Source organism: Scophthalmus maximus, chromosome 9 (genome assembly GCF_022379125.1).
Source record: "Scophthalmus maximus strain ysfricsl-2021 chromosome 9, ASM2237912v1, whole genome shotgun sequence".
NCBI classification, from domain to species: domain Eukaryota; kingdom Metazoa; phylum Chordata; class Actinopteri; order Pleuronectiformes; family Scophthalmidae; genus Scophthalmus; species Scophthalmus maximus.
Window position 1 is genome coordinate 22,993,062 of NC_061523.1, and position 25,312 is coordinate 23,018,373.

General features: G+C 43.8%; 1 protein-coding gene across 2 annotated transcripts in view; it reads left to right on the forward strand.

Annotated features, from left to right (window-relative positions):
• The window catches only part of LOC118319581 (polycomb group RING finger protein 3), a 41,963-nt gene extending 20,985 nt beyond the window's left edge, over window positions 1-20,978 (forward strand). The window contains exons 1-9 of one of the 2 annotated variants that reach the window (XM_035650075.2): window positions 1,451-1,591; window positions 2,835-2,952; window positions 8,139-8,235; window positions 10,660-10,715; window positions 10,980-11,087; window positions 13,154-13,242; window positions 16,070-16,207; window positions 18,602-18,682; window positions 20,007-20,978. In XM_035650075.2, the coding sequence (XP_035505968.1) occupies window positions 2,844-2,952; window positions 8,139-8,235; window positions 10,660-10,715; window positions 10,980-11,087; window positions 13,154-13,242; window positions 16,070-16,207; window positions 18,602-18,682; window positions 20,007-20,054 (726 nt within the window). In that variant the 5' untranslated portion in view covers window positions 1,451-1,591; window positions 2,835-2,843 and the 3' untranslated portion in view covers window positions 20,055-20,978. Of the gene's footprint in view, window positions 1-1,450; window positions 1,592-2,834; window positions 2,953-8,138; window positions 8,236-10,659; window positions 10,716-10,979; window positions 11,088-13,153; window positions 13,243-16,069; window positions 16,208-18,601; window positions 18,683-20,006 lie in introns of those variants that run through there. The other variant, XM_035650074.2, reaches the window with a different exon arrangement.
• The last annotated feature ends 4,334 nt before the right edge of the window (window positions 20,979-25,312 follow it).

Consider the following 25,312-nt stretch of genomic DNA (forward strand, 5'->3'; position numbering starts at 1 on the left):
TCGGTGTGCGGGCGCTCGTACAGTTGCAGCGGTCAGGCCGGAGCCTCTCCGTGATGGACGTCAGCTCGTCTCACTGTCTTACTCACCAGACGCAACCGTGCGTTATCTGTAACGGAAGCTGGGTGTAATTTCACATCTGACCATTTGCCCTGCATCTGTGTCTATCACACAAATGTAACAGCAGTTCTATTGTTCAAGCTGCTGCTGGGAAACAATCTTGGTTTTGCTGTGGAGTTGATTTGATGGAGACGGGAGGAAGAAGAAGAAAGAAAACACTTATAAATTGTCCAACCTCCTGGAGTCGGAGCCTCGACTGGAGCCAGGCAGCCGAGCCGACTCCGCGGGCGTCTCTCAGCGCCGTCTCTGAGCTGAGAGGAAAGATCGACCTCCTCCGCTGACGTCCAAAGGAAACTTATTTGAACAATGTAGCTCTTCTCCTTCTCCTTCTCCTTCTTTTTCTTATAGGGATGATGATGAACAGACAAAGCTTTTCTTGGTCCTTATCCTTTTATTGATTTCCTCCAGTGGGCTGAGATCAATAAGGATTTTGACTTCTTCACTATTTTTGTTGTGTGCTGATGACCGTGTTAAACTCGCGTGTCTCATCTCAGTCACTCGGATCAATCGCACCAATCCATAATGCGACAATTTGCGCTCTGGTGCGACAGACAGATCTTTTTTTTTACATTTAAATAGATTGTGCGATGTTCATACACGGCGAGCAATGACACAGTATAAAAAACTGAGTAAACCCCTGCGTAATATCACTAAAATGGTACATAATTCAAAATTGTACCATCTAATAATAATATTAATAGTGTTATTTTTAAGCTGAAGTGTTGTGTTTTTAATCTTTATATACTAATAGGATAAAAATTGCCATGATGCAGCAGCAAAGGAGGTTGTAAAAATAGAGACACCTGTAAAAAAAAGAGTAATAAATGAGCAGTATAAACATGAGGTAATATAAGAAGTAATATTTACATTCTGAATATATACAGTGAGAACAGAATATATACAGTGAAACAAACGGACAACATCCTAAAGTTCAGCCTCAGTGGAACAAAAGTGAGTTTGCTTGTGATTTGCAGATGAAGCTGCACCAACAACAAGGTTATGGAATAATCTGTGAATACGGAATTCGGAACATTAATGTTTAGCTCCATATCCTGTCACTAAGCAGATGCAGCGGAGCGTGTAGCTGTCAACGGCTCTGTGATTTGTCGAAAATCAGACTCGGCTCCCTTCAACCTTTCTTTTTTTTCCCCACTACGTCAGAGATGCAGAATTCTACCTGACAACAGCAATGAAGTTAATTCTGATAGTTTCTTAGTTTTTTCCACCGCGGGAGGCAAAGTCTTATCTCACGCCTCCTCCGATCGTGACGGATCCACGTCGCCTTTGGTGACTTTGATCTCACGCGGCAACGTCACACCCGACCACAACCTGAACAACACTGCACTATATGTATTTTAGTGATTAATACACAGAATCTCAAAGTGAGCAGAGTTTCAGCGGCTCCCCGGGTGCAATGAGAGCAGGCGGAGATAAACTGGTGAAGCTGTGAATAACTGCAGCAGCAATATTCAACGTAATGTTCTCTGTTGTGGTTGTTGGGTTTTACTCACTGTGGCTTGTGTTTATGTGGTCGGCCTTATGCTTGTTTAGTGGTGAAAAGCTTATAAATGTCCTGTACTCTATTCTCGCCATCTACGCCATTATAGAGGTGTCCGTGATTTAACCTTTATATAATTGAGGGAATATATATATATATATTTCTTTTGCTTTTTTGGGGGCGTTCCATGTGCTGGAATTCCCTTTTTTTGCTTTTATCATGCAACTGGTTTATCAATATTGCTCAGGTAATATCAACATAAAACACAAATGCACACAATAACAGAAAGCATAAGAAAGAGCCCTGCACTTAAATAGAGCTGCAAGTAAAGATTATGTTAATTGTACGTAAGCCTGCAGTTCATTCTCTCCTTTAGTCCACGGAGCAATTCAAATTTTCCATAACAGTTTCCCAAAGAAATTCAGTTTACAGTGACATAACTCAGATAATATCTGACATTTTGTTTTTGACAACCCTAACCCTCAATTATCAGAATAGATGAACCGATTAAATTTTTGTGGACCTGCAGAACGGAAACTGCAGGATTTAGTTTCAAAGTGCAGCTAAATTCAGATTGTGATACAATAAAATAAAAAACATTAAGGATGTCATGATTTTTTTTATGTATTTCCACGTGGAAATCTGTTATGCAACAATTGTTGAGCAGTGTGGGTCAGTTTAATTTTTGCATTTTTTTTTTGAAAAATCGAAATGTCAGAAAAGAAACATTACAAGTTATAAACTGACATTAATTACATTTTTAAAAAAGGAGCAGCGTCCCGTCAATTGTTACAGTGTGGCACCTTTTCGGTTCATGCCAATACATGGGCAAATAACAATAATGTTTATAGTCTATGGATTATTTTTATGTCACTTTACTTATGGAGAATGTTGGAAAATATTTTCTTGCAGTCGCAGTAAAAACAACTCCGCCAAAAATGCCCCATGCAAGTTTCCTAGAAGCTTTTTCAGAGGAAAGTGTTTTGACTTATTAAGTATGATAACTGTAGCTTTGACTGAAATAAATGAATAAAGAAGAAAGGAAAGCCGTCTGAAGCAGGACAAAAGAAATATTAAAAACACAAATTGATTTGCCCAGATATCTCAGCATGCGCTCAAGTTTGTTTTAACGTGACCTCAGTCAGATGTTTGTGGTTTTAAAAATTTCGTCTTCAGCTTTAATCCTAAATTTTTTGTCTTTTCCATCTTTCCTCCCCAGAACCCCGACATGCTGACGAGGAAGATAAAGCTGTGTCACATCAACGCCCACATCACATGTCGTCTGTGTGAGGGCTACCTGATCGACGCCACCACCGTCACCGAGTGCTTACACACCTGTAGGTCCACACACTCACACACGCACACACTCACACGCACACACACTCACACACACACACACACTCACACACACGCACACGCACACGCACTCACAGTCTGTCTGTCTGTCTGTCTCTGTCTGATGTCACTCACTCTATCTCTCTCTCTCTGTTTCTCTCCCTGTCTGTCTGTCTCTCTCTCTCTCTCTCCCGCTCCTGTCTGTACCTCTTTCTGTCTGTCTCTCTCCCTGTCTGTCTCTATCTCTCTCTGTCTTTCTGTCCCTCTCTCTGTCTTTCTGTCTGTCCCTCTCTCTGTCTGTCTCTCTCCCTGTCTGTCTGTCTGTCTGTCCCTCTCTCTGTCTGTCTCTATCTCTCTCTGTCTTTCTGTCCCTCTCTCTGTCTGTCTGTCTGTCCCTCTCTCTGTCTGTCTCTCTCCCTGTCTGTCTGTCCCTCTCTCTGTCTGTCTCTCTCCCTGTCTGTCTGTCTGTCCCTCTCTCTGTCTGTCTCTTTCTCAGTCTGTCTGTCTGTGTCTCTCTCTCTCCCTTTCTGTCTATCTCTCTGTCTCTCTCTCCCTCTCCCTGTCTGCCTGTCTCTCTCTCTGTCTGCCTGTCTGTCTCTCTCTCCCTCTCCCTGTCTGTCTGTCTGTCTGTCTGTCTTTCTCCCTTTCTTAGGAAATAACTTGTACACTGTGTACAGTTGAAGAAATTTGCCTAATAAAGTTGATTTCAAAAATCAAATCTCCATGCCTGTCTCTCTCCCTGTCTCTCTCTGTGTCTATCTGCTGTCTGTCTGTCTCTCTCTGTGTCTATCTGTTTGTCTGTCTCTCTCTGTGTCTATCTGTTTGTCTGTCTCTCTCTGTGTCTATCTGCTTTCTGTCTCTCTCTCTGTTTGTTTGTCTGTCTCTCTCTGTGTCTATCTGTTTGTCTGTCTGTCTGTCTCTCTCTGTGTCTATCTGTTTGTCTGTCTGTCTGTCTCTCTGTCTATCTGTTTGTCTGTCTGTCTCTCTCTGTGTCTATCTGTTTGTCTGTCTGTCTCTCTCTGTGTCTATCTGTTTGTCTGTCTGTCTCTCTCTGTGTCTATCTGTTTGTCTGTCTGTCTGTCTCTCTCTGTGTCTATCTGTTTGTCTGTCTGTCTCTCTCTGTGTCTATCTGTTTGTCTGTCTGTCTCTCTCTGTGTCTATCTGTTTGTCTGTCTGTCTCTCTCTGTGTCTATCTGTTTGTCTGTCTGTCTCTCTCTGTGTCTATCTGTTTGTCTGCCTGTCTCTCTCTGTGTCTATCTGTTTGTCTGTCTGTCTCTCTCTGTGTCTATCTGTTTGTCTGTCTGTCTCTCTCTGTGTCTATCTGTTTGTCTGTCTGTCTCTCTCTGTGTCTATCTGTTTGTCTGTCTGTCTGTCTCTCTGTGTCTATCTGTTTGTCTGTCTGTCTCTCTCTGTGTCTATCTGTTTGTCTGTCTGTCTGTCTCTCTGTGTCTATCTGTTTGTCTGTCTGTCTGTCTCTCTGTGTCTATCTGTTTGTCTGTCTGTCTCTCTCTGTGTCTATCTGTTTGTCTGTCTGTCTGTCTCTCTGTGTCTATCTGTTTGTCTGTCTGTCTGTCTCTCTGTGTCTATCTGTTTGTCTGTCTGTCTCTCTCTGTGTCTATCTGTTTGTCTGTCTGTCTGTCTCTCTGTGTCTATCTGTTTGTCTGTCTGTCTGTCTCTCTGTGTCTATCTGTTTGTCTGTCTGTCTGTCTCTCTGTGTCTATCTGTTTGTCTGTCTGTCTCTCTCTGTGTCTATCTGTTTGTCTGTCTGTCTGTCTCTCTCTGTGTCTATCTGTTTGTCTGTCTGTCTGTCTCTCTCTGTGTCTATCTGTTTGTCTGTCTGTCTCTCTCTGTGTCTATCTGTTTGTCTGTCTCTCTCTGTGTCTATCTGCTTTCTGTCTCTCTCTCTGTTTGTTTGTCTGTCTCTCTCTTTGTCTATCTGTTTGTCTGTCTGTCTCTCTCTGTGTCTATCTGTTTGTCTGTCTGTCTCTCTCTGTGTCTATCTGTTTGTCTGTCTGTCTCTCTCTGTATCTATCTGTTTGTCTGTCTGTCTCTCTCTGTGTCTATCTGTTTGTCTGTCTCTCTCTGTGTCTATCTGTTTGTCTGTCTGTCTCTCTCTGTGTCTATCTGTTTGTCTGTCTGTCTCTCTCTTTGTCTATCTGTTTGTCTGTCTGTCTCTCTCTTTGTCTATCTGTTTGTCTGTCTGTCTCTCTCTTTGTCTATCTGTTTGTCTGTCTGTCTCTCTCTGTGTCTATCTGTTTGTCTGTCTGTCTCTCTCTGTGTCTATCTGTTTGTCTGTCTGTCTCTCTCTGTGTCTATCTGTTTGTCTGTCTGTCTCTCTCTGTGTCTATCTGTCTGTCTCTCTGTGTCTATCTGTTTGTCTGTCTGTCTGTCTCTCTGTGTCTATCTGTTTGTCTGTCTGTCTCTCTCTGTGTCTATCTGTTTGTCTGTCTCTCTCTCTGTCTATCTGTTTGTCTGTCTGTCTCTCTCTGTGTCTATCTGTTTGTCTGTCTGTCTCTCTCTTTGTCTATCTGTTTGTCTGTCTGTCTCTCTCTGTGTCTATCTGTTTGTCTGTCTGTCTCTCTCTGTGTCTATCTGTTTGTCTGTCTGTCTCTCTCTGTGTCTATCTGTTTGTCTGTCTGTCTCTCTCTGTGTCTATCTGTTTGTCTGTCTGTCTGTCTCTCTCTGTGTCTATCTGTTTGTCTGTCTGTCTCTCTCTGTGTCTATCTGTTTGTCTGTCTGTCTCTCTCTGTGTCTATCTGTCTGTCTGTCTCTCTCTGTGTCTATCTGTTTGTCTGTCTGTCTGTCTCTCTCTGTGTCTATCTGTTTGTCTGTCTGTCTCTCTCTGTGTCTATCTGTTTGTCTGTCTGTCTCTCTCTGTGTCTATCTGTCTGTCTGTCTCTCTCTGTGTCTATCTGTTTGTCTGTCTGTCTCTCTCTCTCTGTGTCTATCTGTTTGTCTGTCTGTCTCTCTGTGTGTTGTCAGTCCTCTTCTTGTTTCTGTCTCGTCAGTTTTGTGTTTATCCTGCTCACTCCTGTCAGTTTTTGTCTCCCAGTGTTGTTGTTTTGTTTCTTTCTCTTGGCTCGGCTGTAACCGCAGCCCGATCGATGCCTCTGTGATCTGTGCACGACAGCGAGGTGTAAAAAGTTTTTTAAGACTGTGGACTTTTCAAACTAGAACGTGACGTTTCCCTTCATTCCTATTTATGTATAACTTAATTATAACTTTAAAAGACAACAACCCTCCGAGGTGAACAAGTTGTTGTTTTTTAATTTCTGACGGGACTCACGTTCGTGTCTTTTATCCTGATGAATTTTTAAATATTAAGATCAGGTTAAAAATGATATCCATAAGTTTTTTCCCCCATTCTCAGTCATGTTCCACTGGTCTTTGTTGTTGACTTATTCAGTGTAATTTGCCCACCTTCTGCATGTTTATGTATGAAAGTGGAGTTTCAACAACGTTTACTTGAATAATATGGCGTCATCGTTATTTTCATTTTTAGTTTTCATCAAATTTAGTCTCAAACTGAACTTTAATGTGTGGACGGGATCCAAAGTGACCTATTTTTTTTCTTCTCCAGTTTGATTGACATTTACACACAATCAGATTGGAGTAATTGTACATAATTATATCTGGGCCCAGAACACATCCTGCTTCGACCTTATCATCGCACTCGCAAAACACACAAAGTTCTGGTCGAGAGCTTCCTCTTACATCCCTCAACCATTTAACCAGACACTTCCTGTGTGACCGGCGAGGCCTCGCGCGTCCTGCCGCCGCCCCACGGTCTGTCTGACTGGCTCCGGTGTTGAGCCGGACGCCGACGAGCTGCAGCAGCATCTGCAGACAGAAGCCTTGAGTGCGTTTATATACCTGGTGTCGGCTTCTGATTCAACGCCTGGTTCGCTGAAGTGGAACGACCTTGAAATCGGTGGGGATTCTATCTCCCGAGGGGGCGAACTCGCTCGCCGCCGTAATCAAAGTCGACGTGTTTATTCCCGGTGTGTTGGACGTTTTGCGTTTGGTGGAGCTGAATCAAGGGAGAAGCCTCTCGTGGTGTTTGTCGCGTCATTCTGTATTTGTTCTGGTGGATCGCCGGAGATCTGTGTGATTGTGAACTCTGAAGTGTGAGCGGAGGTTTGCTTCCTGTCGGGCGCAGCTGGAGCCGGTTCGTTCATGTGGTCGATGCCAGACGAGCCAAAATAAATATTCAAATATTCAAAATGGGCCTTGGTTATGGATCAACAGACATGTACGTAAGAGTTTGCAGAAGTTGCAGAAAATTGATATTGTATCTCTGTGCAGACATTAGAATTTAGACTAAACTACATTTCTCTTTATTTGTCGCAAGGAGAGAGAGAGTTGGGAAGAAGAAAGTCAATTACCGCTTTTAAAAAAATTGTTCTTTGTATTGGAATCTTAAAAGATGATTTAAAATACAATTGGGATTGTGGATAATATTTGAAAGAGAAAAAGACATTTAAAGTAACATCTTATATAAGGAAAGCACAGGAGTTCAGGGGCAGATCTTCCTATCACATCACGACTTCATGCATTCATATCTGACTAGTTGTTAACTGGTATAACTTGTCTTGGTGTTTGATGTGAGCGTGTCTCAGTGGCAGGTTCATTTCATTCAGCGCTCGTCTGATTGTGAGGTGAAGACCAGACAGTGTGATACCTCGTGTGTCCACACGAGGGAGCTCCTCCACCGCAGAAGGGATTTTGCTCTCATATGAGTGGAGACAGTGAGATTCACATCACGTCACTGATTCTCCTCTTGTCCTTGTGAAATGTTTCATGAGGTGGGGGGTCTTTGACAGCGTCAGCTGATTCACTGTTTTAATATCATGTTTTTTTGTTTTTTTTCTATCGTTCACCTGCTCATTTTCTAATGACTTCATTTCTGTGATTTATATCTGTGAAACAGCTGCTTAGCTGATGAATCAATCCACAGCTAAATTAATGAACGACTTTACAGGCAATTATCATTATCATTAATTTTTTTTTACTTTTGAAAAATGCCAAACTTCATTTCATTATATCCTGAATAACTTATGGATTTAATCTGTTGCCAGAGCAAACACACATTTTGGTTTCGGCTTTTATAGATTGATTGATTTGATTGATTGATTAAAGGATTAATTGGGAATGTGTAGTAACCGTGTGTGTTTGTGTTTGTCTCCAGTCTGTAGAAGTTGTCTAGTGAAGTATCTGGAGGACAACAACACGTGCCCCACGTGTAGGATTGTTATTCATCAGAGCCATCCACTGCAGTACATCGGGTAAGTCACACTCTCTCACACACACACACACACACACACACACACACACACACACACACACACACCCGTCCAGGTTAAGCATCAGTGTGTACGTAGTCGCTCGCTGCCTCTGGGGGGCGGCAGCGCTGCGCTGCCAGTAAACAACAACAAACTACCAAGACGCAAAAATGCTCGTGGCCTTCTCCCCCCCATTTAAATGTTTTACTTGTCTGCAGGAAACAAAGAGCCTGAATCTGTGAGGTCGCTCTGCTCAGGGTCGATCTTCACCTCCTGTGTGTCTTTACACGAGGAGAGTCACCGAATTAATAAGAACTACAAACAATAACATTTATAACCCAAACTCATTTACAATTCCACTTCCTGCAGGAAAAAATAGGAAATGCAGATTTAAAAAAAAAAATACAAACGATAGTAAGAAACGATACGGGAGATCGTATACTTGGTTTTTATTTGTAAAATAGATAATGTACTGTATCAATTAGGGTTGTGGTCAACCAAGGAAAATCTTTGTCTACTGAAACTGTTCCTACAATTGATTGGTCGCAGGGGAGAGAAATCTCTAGACTATTTGAATAGGTAACAGTGCACCCCACCTGGCGGCTTTATAGCCTCAATTAATTATAAATAAAGATAAAAATCTAGTCTATGAAGCACATTAAATGATTTAAATCTCAGTATTAAGCCAAATGTATTGAAATGGTGCTGGTAGTTTAGATACGGAGTCGTCTTATTGCTGTTTTTTGGGAGATGGGAGATTATTCTGGTGATGACATCACAGAATAATATTTTTAAATAAAACTCAAAGTGCGTGTAGAGAACGTCCTGCTGTTCTTTAACTGTGGGAAAGGAGTCGACTTACTTCTGTGTTTTTCCAAATAAATTATATATGAATTAATATTGAGTTTGTGACAACACACAAACACCCAATCACCAGATTGACCATCAGCCACACTTAACAGGAAGGAATAATCAAATTAATCATTATTATACGATATATTATTTAAATAATGGGCTCTCCAATGTTTTGGACACCACAGGGAACACAAAATGTCTTCTTCTTTCTAGAACCAGGCCTTTTCAGTAACAATTTTTTATTCTTCTTTTAAAAGGTCTCATTGATATGAAAATATTTTTTTTTTCCTGGGGACATGTCAGCGATCCAGAAGACAGTGTTATGGCAGTGGAGACGGGATGAATCTTTAATAGGAGAATAAAAGAGTATCAGTACGTGTAAGATAGTTGTAGTTTTTGTCAGCAGAGCTCAGCAACACACGAGACTGTGAGGATGTAATACCACTTCTGTCCACCAGGGTCAGTGGTTCGCTGCCTCTTTTTGTTTGTTGAGTGAGCCTCATTAGAGTGGCCCCCGACACAGTGACTCCCAGTGGGCCACGCTGGAGACAAACACGCCCACGTGTTTCCTGTATTTCTTTTTTCTTTTCTGTTTTTTGTCACAACGCACCGTCACGGCGATGGCAGACCTGAGCCCCCCACACACTGAGCTCCTGCCCCTCACCTGCATCGCCCCAAACAGGGAAATACTATTTAACTCTCTGACTGACGGAGCACGTGCACCTCCGGGCCTCCGACAGCCGATGTCGTCCGAACTTCTCAGTCTGTTGTTGTAAGCACATGTTGTTTTCCCAGAAGTTCTAAAGAAATAGGGCGACGTGCGTTTCAATTTATAGCCTCATCCGACTGGAAAACATCCTGCACAACATGCTCAGATCTTTTATCCCTCGTCCTCTGAAAACAGCCTGCTCCTGCTTCTATGTGTATATACACTAATGTATACATCTAAACATGTCTGTATGCAAGTATATTTACTTTGCATGCGTATAGGTTTATGTGTGCACATGTGTATAATATGAAGAGGAGCAATCAGTCGGTTTCCTGAAAACAAGATAGGTGCATCTCCTTCAAATAAAAATGTTATATAAATTAGGGCTGCAACTAACGATTATTTTCATTATCGATTAATCTTGCGATTATTTTCTCGATTGGTTGTTTGGTCCATAAAATGAAAAATGTCGATCGTGTTTCCCACAACTCCAACATGATGTTTTGTTTCGTCCACGACACCAAAGACATTCAGTTTACTGTCACAGAGGAGCAAAGAAACCAGAAAATATTCACATTTAAGAAGCGGAAATCTGAGAATTTTGAAATTTTTTCCCCAAAAAAACTACTTGAACCGATAAATCGATGATGAAAATAGTTGGCAATTAATTTGGTTGTCGATTACTAATCGATTAACTGTTGTAGCTCTTATATAAATACTGTATGCACAACTATTTACAAGGAAAACGACCCCTCCGACTGACCTTGTTACGCCCCCGGTCGGGAACCGTTGCTGTCGCCCCATAACGTCACTTCTCATAAACTTAAGAAGGTAAATGATACATTTTTACTTTTTCTTTTCAGCCATGACAGAACAATGCAAGACATTGTCTACAAGTTGGTACCGGGACTTCAAGAGGGTGAGTGTGTCACGTGTTGTCCTATTACCTGGAACCTTCCGCCGTCACTCGAAAAGACATGTATTATTATATTCTATATATATATATATATACTATTCTTGCAATCGTGAATGCCTAATGGAACAGAATTCAGTGCACACACACACAATCACACACTTCACTGGCCCTTAAAAAACCGCCTGGCGACAGCTGTGACCTTGAGGAGAAGACGCTGCCTGTCCTCGTCTTCATTTCTTTTATTTCTGTTTCTTCCCTCATGCGCAGCGGAGATAAAGAAGCAGAGGGATTTCTACCAGAAGCTGGGGATGGAGGTGCCTGGAGACATTAAAGGAGAACTCTGCAACATGAAGACTCATCTAGATCAGCGCAACGGTACGCTCTCGCCACATGGATGGAAGTGGAAATGAAAGGGGGTTTCGTAAATGTTGCACAACCAGACTCATTAGAATCCACCTCTCGTTAGTGGACGTGGACAGTAGTTAGTTCTGTTTGGTTCAGGTTGGTTTGCCGTGACGCGAGCGTCTTGCTCAAACCCTGTGATAAGTGACATCAGAGTCAGGACCAGCGAGGAACGGTGGAAGCCCCTGAGCAGTGATTCTGCCAGTTGGAACGAGTCCCTCCCTGCTCCCATTTTATTATTTTTTTATAGTTCACAGCGGCTTCTTTTTTTCCAAGCCAGTTGGTTGTGAAACGTGAGCCCAGAGGTGCCGTCGTGCTGGCGGGGGCCCAGTCGCTCGCTTAATCCCCCCCTCTCCTCTGATGTTAGTAATTAAGGCTCAAATGGAAGTGGAAACGCTCCTCGCGCCGCCGCCCGCAGTCAGGTTTAGCCGCAACACACACGGACATTTGCATTCTTACACAAACACATTTAAAGGATCATTATGCGCAGACGCCAACAGAGGTAGAGAAACGATAGTCGCAGGAAATGTTTCGAATCAAATGACTAAAAGAAAATTCAGAAATCAGGATCCATCACTATTAATTTTATTTTATTTTATTTTTTTAGAAATGCTCATGACACATGTAATGAGTCATCTCGAGCTCAAATTGAAATCCTACAGTTGGTGTTTGATATTAGAATGAAAGTAATTAGAGTTTTCAAAACACACGCTACAGTAAAGACCCGTCACTCAACCAGCGATAACACCGCGACATCAACGGAGAACAATCGCATTGCACGAGGCATCGGGCTAAATCTTAGCTCCATTCACTTTTCGTTTTATCTTGAAAAACAAAAACTTTCTATTTCCCACCATGACACAAGACTCATTTTCTCTAAATCGCCTGGTTTCCCGAGCACTTTACTGCAAGAAGACGGAGGAGCATGGGGCCACGGCGAGTCCGCTGAGTGCACTCGCCCTCTTTCCCGACAATATAAACTCACGCACACGTGCACACACGCACACACACGCGCACACACACACACACACACACACACACACACACACGCACACACACACGGTTGGTTTAATCAACGAGGTCTCGCATGAAACACGTTATTGTTACTTTCCTTTCGATTGTGTGTGGGAGATCCCATCCATCGTAAACCCGTCAGCCACTGGACTGTTGTATATCCATGTGAGATTGTTAAACACAGAGAGGAATCCCCCTCAGACACGAGCGGCCGTCCCGTCAGCCGCCGCCTCAAACACAAACACGAACCAGGCCGCGTCGCGTGTGTTTTAGAGTCACCCAGGAGACTCTGGGGGTCGTTTGAAGGTGAGACAGGACAATAAGGGCAGGACCCCCCCCCCCCCCCCCCCCCCCCCCCCCGATAAGCAATCAGAGAGGACCGACTCTGGAGACGATCGCCGCCAAGACACCGGAGCAAGCTGAGACCTTTCCCCCAGTTAATACCCTGCGGAATTGGTTGACAGTTGGTCCAAATGGAAAATGGTTCCAGAAGGCGGGGGGGGGCAGGACACAATCACATCTACGGGCCTGAGCAAGTAAACTGTCCACACAAACACACACACACACGTCATTACACCCAGCGAATCCATCGAATCTCTTCTGTTTCTAAAGGTCACAGAAAAGCAATGAGCACCTGTCTGCGCAGCAAAATTGTCACAGCGGCACAATTTTGAATTCGATAACTATATACGTTTTTCGTGTATCTTTGAATCGTATAAGATTCAATAGCACAATATCGCAAGCAGCGAGAAAATCCATAGAGAAATGTAAACCTGCTCCGGACTGTGTAGTAGCAGCTTGTTCACCCGGGTGATTTCAACAGTTGCTCAGGCGACTGTCCCTGGAGTTTATGTGCTCACACAAGAAACCAGAAGAAACTTGACTTCAGTTAATGAGCATGATGAGAGAAAGGTGTCGCTCCAATTCCCGGACTGGTTGTGATCAGTTTTTGCCTTTAACGTGTGCATGATTTGATTGAACAACACAATTAATTCATACTTCCCCTGTTTGGTCTTTCTGAACAGGCGACGCAAAATCAGAGGAGACGGCCAATAAGGAGGCAGGAGAGGAGAAACCGGAAGAGGACAACGACTATCACCGTAGCGACGAGCAGGTAAGCCTTCATTTTAATGATGGACAGCAAATGATGCTTCTTCTTTCCTCTCCCTGGGGCAGCCTCTGTTGTTTATTTAGTTCAAGGGTTGGTTTGACCAAACCTTTTACACGGCTCGTTGTTTTTTGCCAATATTAATATTAGAAAGCTGTTGTCAGTGAGGATTATTCAGGGAAACAAGGATTTACAGGTAGTTAATGGAAAAAGATGCTGCTGTTGATTTATATATTTTTACAGATGTCCCTTTTTTTTTAAAGGAAAGTTGAGGGGAATAGTGATTCGTCCGTCCGTAATCATTTTGTTTCCATAGCATAACTTAAAGAAGCATTTCGATTTTGTCATCATGAAACATCACAAATGTGTTGATCCGGCTAGTGAAGTGATGCCTTTTGATGTATTCGTGTTTCATGAGAGTAATATTACATGATCTGCTCTTTCAAGATTTGTGGGTGTTAAAGCATCGAGCAATCCATAATCCTTCATTTTATTGGAGCTATGGAGGCGGAAATCTCAGAGACGGATATGGAAGTACCTGGATGAATAACACCCATAACTGTCTGCAAGGTTAAATATCACTAAAGTGAGAATATGTTATATTGGCGAACCACTTTAGCAATAACCCAGAGCAATAAGAGAAAGATTGTCGAGAAGAAGCAAAACTGGATGAAAATAACCGTTGGTTCCAGAGTCTGTCAGGAACAAAAGCAACAACTAAATAGAAAAACTGTTGCTGATAATTATTGGGACAATTACCTTCTTTTTTTTTTAAAGCCTGCATTCCAATTATTGCCTTTTATAAAAGCGCTTCGCCAGCCTGTTGTACAATTACCTGCCTCCTTTTGTCTGCGGTTTAATCTGCACGGACCCATTTAGTGAACCATTATCACATACTGCTGTACACTGTATGCGTTTGAAAAATGTAAATGGTGCTTTGTCTTGATTTCATTTGTATTCTGGCACATTCTCAAGCGCCTCAGAAATGATATTAATAATGCAGACACAGAGAGACAGAGAGGGGGAGTGATTGTTGTGCCGGACAGATGGCGTCAGGAACCACAAAGCGTCTTCGGGCTGAAGAAAATCATTTTCAGCTGCCGGTTTGTTTTTTGTAGACGTTGAGAGTAAGGAGCCGGTCGTCTTCAGCTCTTCTTCGCTGCCATGTGGTGACGGCAGATGCCCCCGACGAGGTGAAAGATCGCGCCCTTTGAAAATTCCGCGGCGCTGCCGAACGCGGCCTGAATAGCTAATGAGGCTCGACCGTGTGAGCTGAATGCAGCCGAGTTAAAAAACACGAAGGAGCGAGCGAGCCGAGAAAAAACGAGATGCAACCGAGATACTGCGTTTAGTCTTTATATCCAGGGAACCGTAGGTGGTTCATTCGGTTTGTAATTCTTATTTGCTTATTATCTAATATCTAAATATCCTATCTCATCTTATCATGACATTAAATTACATGAATCCAGTTGGAGGATTTGATCCATTTCACTCACCTCAGTTGTAACTAATTCTAACTGTCATTCAACTGTGAACTGGTAACGACTCGACTGAGGACAGGTACTTTCAAAGGTCCTACATATTGTTTTGCGGATGATGCCGTTTCTAAAGACTACGTGTTAGAAAAGCAGAGGATGGTGAAGAGAGAAATGAGAAGGATACCAGGAACAGGACGAATGACCGCGTGGCACAGCCCTGTCGTCATGGTGTCACTGAATAGATACAGCAGCCGCTCAGACTTAACAACCGCGAGGCCAGCGACCGCCACCCCGTGAGCCGTTTCCAGAACACTTCGCCCGCCGCCTTCTGGTCGACCTTTCATCGGGGAAGACAACGTTGGGTCGGGCTGTAAAGCGGAGCGGCAGAGAGCTGGCGAAGAGCTGAGCCAATAGGATGACAAGAAGAGCCGCAGTTAATCAGAGGAATCTACGTTGTCAGCGAGGCGTGAAGGAGCGGAGCCTCGGGGATTAGTATTTTCAGATGGAGCTTTGAATCGCGAGGATGGAGTCACGATCAGGCTCTTTGTGGATTCTCTCTGTGTGTAAATTAAACAAACCGCGGCTTTTGGTTTTTTTTGGTGCTTAAAGAGTCGACTCCTTTGGAGAATTTGGAGAACGCAGCTTTGCTCTGAATTACATCAGCTACATCCGACTCAACACACACACACACACACACACACACACACACACACACAGTCAAGCCACACAAAGACTGAAGCAACACGATACAGATAAAACGACCTCTGTGAGCATTCAGGACTCCGTGGCGAGCCTACGATAGTGTTTACAGTTTTTTCTCTGCGTGGCACGGGAAAAAAAATGCACGTATGATATATCAGAGCGCACGGGCCAATGACGGCGACACTCGGCCGAATAAAAAGAAAGAAGCCAATAAGCCAAAGACAGACACACAATGCTGGTTCAGTGAGATGTGCTTTGCAAGCACAAGTGGAAAGCCAGCACCAGCATGGTTCGGCCTTTCTATGATCCTGTGATCTGTTTTCATGGGATATTAAGTTACTCTGTGGTGTTTAAGATACTGTTAATACCGTATATGTGAGCTCGTACAGTAGAACTCACTTAAAACTCATTTTAAAAACGTGTGTCTGGCCCCCGAGTGGTCACCTGATGTTGTCAGTCAGCCATTTTGTATTTCCCGTGCAGCCTAACGGTCACGTATGCCCAGAGAATGGTTTCACCTGTTGTTAAAGTTGCTGCTACATGAGCGCCTCTCTCAAGAAGTGTTCTGCGTGTTTGCTCATCATCCTCTCCGTGTCTCGTGTGTGTGTGTGTGTGTGTGTGTGACTGTGTTTGTCCTTCCTCCCCCCCGACAGGTCAGCATCTGCTTGGAGTGCAACAGCAGCAAGCTGCGAGGTCTGAAGCGCAAGTGGATCCGCTGTTCGGCACAAGCCACCGTCCTGCACCTCAAGAAGTTCATCGCCAAAAAGCTTAACCTGACATCGTTCAACGAGGTACCGACCAATGACGCTCTCCGGCAACAGCTGAGGTGGCGAGACAACACACGCCGCCACTCCTCCCATCTCAAACCTGAACGTTCACTCCATCGCTCACAGCGACACCTGCGTTTTTTAACCTTCGGTGAAAACTATTTGCAGTTGAAAGTGTAGAAATAGCAGATAAAGGACGTCGACTTTTTGGGATTCTATTCAAATTCTTAGATTTTAATTTCACTGCTGCGATCCCAAAGGAAATTTAGAAGAAGAAACGAGTGTTGTCGCTCATCTTAATTCCTTTGCTTAACAGTTTATGTAGATACACGGATCCACGCTTATTAAAAAAACTGACAAAGCTTCTTTTCTCTTTGTGGATTTGCGGCACTTTGGAACAAATCTCTCAATTCTCTTGTCGTTCGTCTGAACTCGTTGGAAGCAGCAGCTGATCAGCGTTTACAGGAAAGTTTATCACAAGGAATGACACAAAGGTCTGTCAGTCTACTTTTCTCCTCTGACTCACTCGAGGCCCTTTGTGTCTGTTACGTGTTGCCGATAACAGGCGCCTCATGATATCTAGATGTGGCAATTTTTCCTTTTTGTTGTCTTTTCCCGCCCCGTTCAGAGCAGCGGGGGGTGGAGGATGCAGGGTGGGCGATAATTTGACAGATGGATTTTTCCGAGATGCTATGAATAATCATCACGGCCGCCGCCTCCTTGTTTGTCTATTTTCTGTTTGTCACGGAGATGAGTGGGCCTCCGTTAGCGCAGCTTTTTGGCGAGAAGCGTCCGCTCTCCCCGCCAGCCATTGTCGTGCCATCTACTGACTATCGGAGGTTGTCGTTCGAAATCCGTTCCGCTCGCAGCTTCGCAGACAAGTGGCTTTTGTCGGAGAACAGTGCTCGCTCCTCCCGTCCGATAACCCGTCAGCCGTCTGAACGTCCCCGCAGGAAGTGAACACACAGATACAGGAATGTGTTGATGGAGGAAATGCCCCAACCGGCGAAATCATCGTCTGAACCTGCAAGACTCTCACATTTTGAAACGATGATTCCCCTGTCATTTTGGGCCCATGATCATTTTTAGCAAAGCAACACCTTCTCACATCCATTTTCATACGTTGGATATTGTCACTAATGTGAAAACCTCCTTTTTGCCAAAAGTATTTCAAAACAAACAGCCTTGTTGTTATGTTTTCTTGGCGTTGATATTTCCAAAAATCCCAAACGACCGATGTTCTCTTCTGGAGTCGATTGACTATGATAGTTTGAAGATTCGTGAAAAGCTAGACTTGAAATAAAACTTGATAAGTCAGAAGAAGAAACGTACATAATTTGGTCCTCCTCGTTGTTTTCATGTTAATCTTGCAATTGTATAATCCTTCCGATTTACATTTTGGGCCATGGTGGTTCATCCGTTTTAGAGAAAACCTTAATCTCTCTCTGAATATATTGATAACGAACAAATCTCTCTAAAGTATACAAGCCTGCAATTAACGAGTAGTTTCATTATGGTTGAATGTGCCAAACTTTTTAATGTATCTAATGTCAGATTTATAATGTGTCAGAAAATGTTCCCGACAATCTACAAAAGTCTCAAACATTAACTGAATAATTACACTTTTAATAACAGTTAACTTTTAAATCGAACACTTAATTTAATCATGAAATACTATTTCTTGAAGAGGTGACATCAATTTTAATTCTGTAAAATTTTTATTTTTTTTTCTTTATTATTTTTTTCTTCATTTTTTCCCCAAATCTCATTTTATTTTGACTCAAAAGCCCTCGTTGACTTGTCAGATGAGATCACGTCCGTCCAGCTCTTCGTCTGGATTGTATTCTCTATCTTCATCATCACAATCCCGGACTGTTCCCGTCCTGATAAAAGGCCGACTGATGTTTATCCATCAGCTGTGCTTCCAGCGGCAGCCAGCAGGTGATGCTGTGGCAGTGTTTGTCTCCAGCCTTCACTCCCCCCTCCCTCCTCCTTCCGTCTCATAGTATTGATTGTCAGATGCAGATGCGTGAGGCGCCGCTCAGTGGAATATCAATGTTGACTTCACAGGAGGAGAGGTAGATTTGGCGAGCCAGCCCCCCGTGTTCAGTATTGAACGTCGGTGTTCGCCCAGGAAGCCCCGCTGCTGCATCACCGGGACCAGGGGCCGCTCCGTGTCCAAATAATCTCTCCCCAGCTTCCTCTCAAAGAAACTTGCGATGTTAGAACTCAGACTGAGAAAGCAGAGGGGGGAAGAGGAGAGCTGGTGGAAGTTTTTGTCTCTGCATCACAACACTCACATGCAGCCTGGAAACCTTGAGTGGCCTCAGTCATTGTTATGTCCTCTGAGGGAAATTCAGAACCCTCTCGGGTCAGACATTAATCTGTACTTTGCTCTTTTCTTGTGTCTTTTCACAGCTGGACATTTTATGCAACGAAGAAATCTTGGGGAAGGACCACACGTTGAAATTTGTCGTTGTGACGAGATGGAGATTTAAGGTAACTCCCGCTCCTGGAAGATGAACATTGTGGCAACAGTTTTAGGCTGATTCAGAAGTAATACCGAATCTAATGTTTTCTTTTCCTTATCGATCGGGTTGTAGGATACACCCGCCTGTCCAGTCGTCAAAGTTGATCTCAGCTGTGAATCATGACAACCCAATTTTCAAAACTCTGGAAAATGCCCGGACCCAATCTTCTGGACATCTTCCAGAGTTTACTTACCTATCTACCTACCTCCCTTCCACCCTGCCTCCCTACCAACCTACATACCTACCTACCTACTTCCCTTCCAACCTACCTACCTCCCTACCAACCTACATACCTACCTCCCCGCCTCCCTGCCTACCAACTTACCTATCTACCTACCTCCCTACCAACAAACCTCCCTACCAACCTACATACCTCCCTACCTACCAACTTACCTACATACTTACCTCCCTACCAACCTACACACCTCCCTACCTACCAACTTACCTACATACTTACCTCCCTACCAACCTACATACCTCCCTACCTACCAACTTACCTACATACTTACCTCCCTACCAACCTACACACCTCCCTGCCTACCAACTTACCTATCTACCTACCTCCCTACCAACCTACCCACCTCCCTGCCTACCAACTTACCTATCTACCTACCAACCTACATACCTCCCTGCCTACCAACTTACCTATCTACCTACCTCCCTACCAACAAACCTCCCTACCAACCTACCCACCTCCCTACCTACATACCTACCTCCCTACCAACCTACATACCTCCCTGCCTACCAACTTACCTATCTACCTACCTCCCTACCAACCTACCCACCTCCCTGCCTACCAACTTACCTACCTCCCTACCAACCTACATACCTCCCTGCCTACCAACTTACCTATCTACCTACCTCCCTACCAACAAACCTCCCTACCAACCTACCCACCTCCCTACCTACATACCTACCTCCCTACCAACCTACATACCTCCCTGCCTACCAACTTACCAATCTACCTACCTCCCTACCAACAAACCTCCCTACCTACCTCCCTACCAACCTACTTACCTCCCTACCGACCTACCTACCTCCCTACCAACCTACCTACCTACCTCCCTATCTACCAACATACCTACCTATCTACCTACTTACCAACATACCTACCTCCCTTCCTTCATCCCTTCTTCCTTCCTTATCCAATCCTTTTCTATCCATCTCATCAGCTGGTGATCCGTGTCGTGCTCACTTACAGTTGATGAGCTAACTGCTGTCTGGAGAAAGAGTTTAGGAGGTTTCAGTTAAAACTGCTCTTGCTCAGTTTCTTTTTGTTTTCCCGCCTACAGAAATCGCCCCTCCTGCTCCACTACAGACCCAAGATGGATCTGCTCTAGCTAAAACGGACACAGCGGTTGTTTCTTTCTTTTTAATTGTTTTTGTTCCGGTGGCTGCAAACTGTGCAGAGACTTTTTTTATTTATGCAAAGACGATCAAACACCAACACCAAGCAAAACGCCCTACGGTAAAAATAAAAAAATAAAATCAGCATAAGCCAGCAAAATCGGATCTGAAAGTGGAGGGAACGAACACAAAACTGGCAACCCTCCGGCACAGATACTTGCAACACTGGCGTGTTTTTTTTTTTAGGAACTATAAAACAACCCTTTTTTTTGTGTGTGTCCGCTACATCCTAGATATGTGAAGAAAAAGAAAAAAAGAAAAAAAATTGAGAGAAAGCATATATTTATACTTTTGTACAGAAGAGACACATGGAACCAAGACACTACTGGTGCTCTGTTTACACACAAACAAGATGTCGGGAATCACGTGACCGTCACATTTCATCCTCCCGGGACAAAGACTGAGAGGAGAGGAGGAATGTTTTCTGTTTTTTATATATATGGGAAAAAACATTTTGGGGATTTTTTTTTTTATTGTCACAATACACCTGGGAGCACAGAAAATAAATGGAAGATTTATAACAGGCATCGAATTTAAAGCAGTTTTATCAAATTGTCACTTTTCCCGCCCTTTTTTTTTTTCTTCCCCCATCTTCATTTTTGTCGGCTTAGTCTAATTTGCTGATGGATTCTTGATGATTGTCAATTGTGAATAGGCTTAAAAAGAAAAAAAAATTGTGTAGTAATTTATGTTCTATATACCAATATTGTACATAAAAATGTCATTACAGAGAGAGAGAGAGAGATTGAAGTACAGAGAGACTTTAGACTGTTAAAAAGAGAAAAGAGTGGATCCCAGAAGTGCTACAGTATCTATATGTCGGGCAGCGAGAACAGGAAAGTGATACATTAGGATTTTAAAAAAAAAGACAGACTCACTATCAGTATCAAAAAATATATGAAATGCCTCTTTTTATGTTGTCTGACAGAGACACAGAACAAATATCAGATCCTTTGCCGTGTGTGTGTGTGTGTGTGTGTGTGTGTGTGTGTGTGTGTGTGTGTGTGTGTGTGTGTGTGTGTGTGTGTGTGTGTGTGTGTGTGTGTGTGTGTGTGTGTGTGTGTGTGTGTGTGTGTGTGTGTGTGTGTGTGTGTGTGTGTGTGTGTGTGTGTGTGTGTGTGTGTGGAGGGTTAACTATAGCATTACAAGAATTTAGGGCAAATAAGGAGAAAGCTTCAAAACTATCCCCCGACTGTTCCTTTTCCTTTTTTTGTCGTCATTATCAACAAAGTCTATCTTAACGGTGATGCTACACAAAACACTCATATCTGTAAATGTCTTTACTCATTTTTAAATAGATTTTTCAAACGATGCAGTCCTTTAGTATCCGTCCTCGTGTTTCCACACCCGGCAAATACAGATGCAGCAACATGTTGCTGCTTCCTCGTTTTGGATTTCTTTTTATTTCTTCAACCTGCAGTAGAATGAATTTTTCATAAATGTAAAACACACACACACACACACACACACACACACACACACACACACACACACACACACACACACCATCGGTCGTCTCCACAGCCTCCTCATGTCAGAGCACCTCATCCTTTCTTTTTTTTTTTTTTTGCCCCAAATTCAGTTCTGGTGATTCGTTTTGACATTTTTCTTTTTTTTCTGATTTGTGACATAAGAGTGAAATAATAATTAAAAAAATAATAATATTAATATTAATATGAACCAGGCCGGTTTGATGAAGAGAAGTTCAGGTTGCTGATGTCACAGTTGCATTTTCTTTGGGGGGTTTTATAGCAGTTACGTCTCACTGCCAGTTGGGAGTTGCACAGTGTTTAAAAAACTGCTTCTGGAAAAGTTATGTGAATATTGTTTTGCTTTTGTTTTCTTCTTTCACAAAATCAGTATAAAACTGGGGACTCTTTTGTTTGAGCAGAATGGCTTGTGTACAATATTGAGACAAATTTACGAGTCTTCAAATTCAGGTTTTTTCGCACGGGGGGGCCGGGGCAGAGTTTTTTTTGATAAATGATAATTCTGAACAGAAACGACCGCTCTGTTCTCCGGTCGTTTGGTGCTTATTAATGTACGTTTCTATAACCTGGAGGAGGAGCGTTCCTCGGGCGACACGCTCTCCTCCGTCACCGTGTTACAACAACAGCCAACCGACGTTCTGTCAAACTCAAAGAAACAACAAAACAAAACCTGCTTAACTTTTCTTCAACTGTAAAACGCAACTGGATCCTTAACAAAAAAAAAAAAAAAAAGAAAACGCCATGTCAGACCTCAAGTATTATTACCTCACCTTGACTGACCGGGTTTGTGTGTCAGTGATCTGAATCACAATGATTTCCCCTTTTTTCTGCATCTGTACCCGCCCACGACCAGCTGTGTGTCGCCCGTGTGTTCACATGCCGGGTTCCTGCGGCTTCGCACCGTCTCAAAAGTCCAAAACGTATGAAACAAAAAGTGCGTCCGCGTGGATCTGTTCTCTCATGAATCCCCGTGTCCGTTCCGTCAGTCGTACGTCTTTCAAAGTGTTGAAAGTCCCCAATGCCAATCTGGAACATTTGGCGACAGTGGCGACGAACGTGCAGGAACCCTGCTCCATCAGGACCTTGGCAGACTTGTGTATGAAAGAATCAGCTGTTGTTGTTGTTGTTGTTGTTGTTGTTGTTGAAGCCTCCAGGTCCGAACCAAACCAGCTCTACCAAAACGCTTCCTCCGGTCTCTCACGTCGCCGCTGCTCGTTCCAGTTTCCGCTGGGGATTCCTCACACTCTGTTAGTCCGGTGACCTCACGTGAAGTGCTCATTGATTTTTGGGTTTTGTTTGTCTTTTCTTTAGAACAACTTCGTACCTCACACCCGGGGAAGGGAACGGGGGTTTCTTCCACCTGACCAACAGGTCCGGGTGAAAAGCGGATATAATAAAAAAAACTAAAAAAAATACTTTTAATTCTGTCAACTCTCTTGTGAGTGTTGTTGTCGCGCTCGTTACCATCAAACACAACGTTTTTTGAATCCATGGAAACGAGCTAAATCTGAATTTTTAGGAAAGTTCAAAACGCTGGTCTCCTCTTAGAGATCCTGCGACGAAAAACAAAATCAATGAGCGTTTCATGTTCGGTCAGATCATGGACTTGTGTTCTGTCAACACTTGGTGAAAATCCCTGCAGATATTATGTTGTTACAGTTGTTTTTTTTACTGAACGTGACACCCCCCCCCCCCCCCCCCCCCCCCCCCCCCCCCATGTTGATCTGCACCTTCAGACTGATCTGCACCTTCAGTCGTTGGATCTTATTCGAGTCCTGTTCGTGTTTTGAACGATGTCAACCTCCTGTAAACCTTCAAGTCTGTTCACGATAAAATCTCAAATATCTATATATATATATATCTATATATATATATAGATAGATATATATATTTGAGCCTTTTCAGCCTTTTCCTCATGTGATGAGCTGTGATTTAAAACAACATCACCCAATTAACTCGGTGCTACTATATATATAATGTGTGTATATATATATATATATATATATATATATACTGTATATATATATATATATATATATATATATATATATATATATATAACGACGACTACGAACAAAAAAACTGTAAAGGTCATTACATTTGTGTGTAACTGCAGAGATGACACACAGGTCACATTCTGTTTGTCTTCATTTGGTTTCACGTGGTGACGTTCACGCTGCACCGACGGTCGGGCTTCCTCTCGTTCACATGGAGGAAAGAGGAAAAAATGGAATAAGAACTTGTTGCAAAAGTGTGGAGACAGAAACACAGCTTCGGATAGAAGAAAAAGTTCAGAGGCTAGAAACAAGACGAACAATATAAATTTACAGGAAACAAAAATCTGAGGTCGGGTTCAGTTTTTTTTTGTTTTTTTTGATTTGTAAAAAAAAAAAATTGGAAAAAAGAAAATCACGATCAGATCTGTGGATTTGATGGAGTGCAACTTTTGGGAAAGCACGTCACTCTTTGTCGACGGCTTGCTGTTAACATCTGATTGGAGACGGTTTGAATCTCAACACAAAAGGCCGCAGTGTGGACAAAACCCTCTTTTTAAACTAGTTTTGAGTTTTGTTTTGTGAGAAAGCTGATGTGACGTGTGTGACGGCAGCTGATGGACGGTGGAGGGCCATGGGGGGGGGGGGGGGGGGGGGGGGGGGGCGGACTTTGCCGCAGTGTGTCGCTCGTCGACGGTCTCGGATCTCCGGTGCTTTTCTACGGTGCTATAACAACTCCTCACTTCCAGAGAGATTCAGTCCGAGATGACGAAGGTGCTGACTTGTTTTTATTGGTCGGGTCTGTTCTCCTCTCTTGCCCGGACTTGCTCTGGAAAAAAAGCGGCCGTCACACACTGCGCCGGGTTCTGATGCTGTGAGAATAGGAAGAAATAGGGGAAAAAAACGCTCGCGTTCTGCAACTTCCCGCCTCAAGCGGCGGAAGTCCACTCTCCTCCGGTGAGAAGATTGTGCCTCGGAGTCAGATGGAGACTCGCCTCGACCTCGCCGCGGCTCATTGGACCTGCAGCATCGGGAGGGGGAGAATGTCGTTTTTCTTTTTCTAAATCTTTCCAAAGTTCCCCCGAGCTCTCTGGAGATTTGACCTCCTGACCTTCTCACCAGTGTGTGACTACTCCCGCCGGCTGCACCTTCGCCCCCTCCCCTCGCACCAGACCGGATCCCGAGTTCACCTCGTCCTCTGTTTTATTTCCTTCTCTCCTAATCGGCGCCAACGTTGAGACGTCGATGCCGCCGCGCTCGCCGCAGCCGAGGGCCGGGGGCCTCGTCAGCGGAGGTTCGGGGCCTTTGCGCCCGTCTTCTCCACCTCGGCCTCGGAAACGCCCGTGAGGAAATCTGCTCCAGCAGATATTGATGGCCGGTCGTCGCCACCACCGCGATGCGAAGCGATCGACTTCGGCCGCAGCTCTTCCTCTTGGCGCTGCCTCCTGAACTCGGAGAGCATCTGGACGCACTCTCTCTCTCTCTCTCGGGAGGCGGCTCGCATTCACTCGAGCTTTCCTTTCCAGTTCTTGCCGGGAGCAGAATCGCTCCTGGCAAACGTGAAAATGGCTTATTCCTCCGTGTTGGCGCCGCCGTGGTGCGAGTGTCCACTCTTGAGAGTGTGTGATTGGCTTTTTCTTTGTTGCCCCGGCTCAATTCATTCTGCAATAAAGCTCGGTAATCTCACTGGCAGGCTGCGTGTGTGTG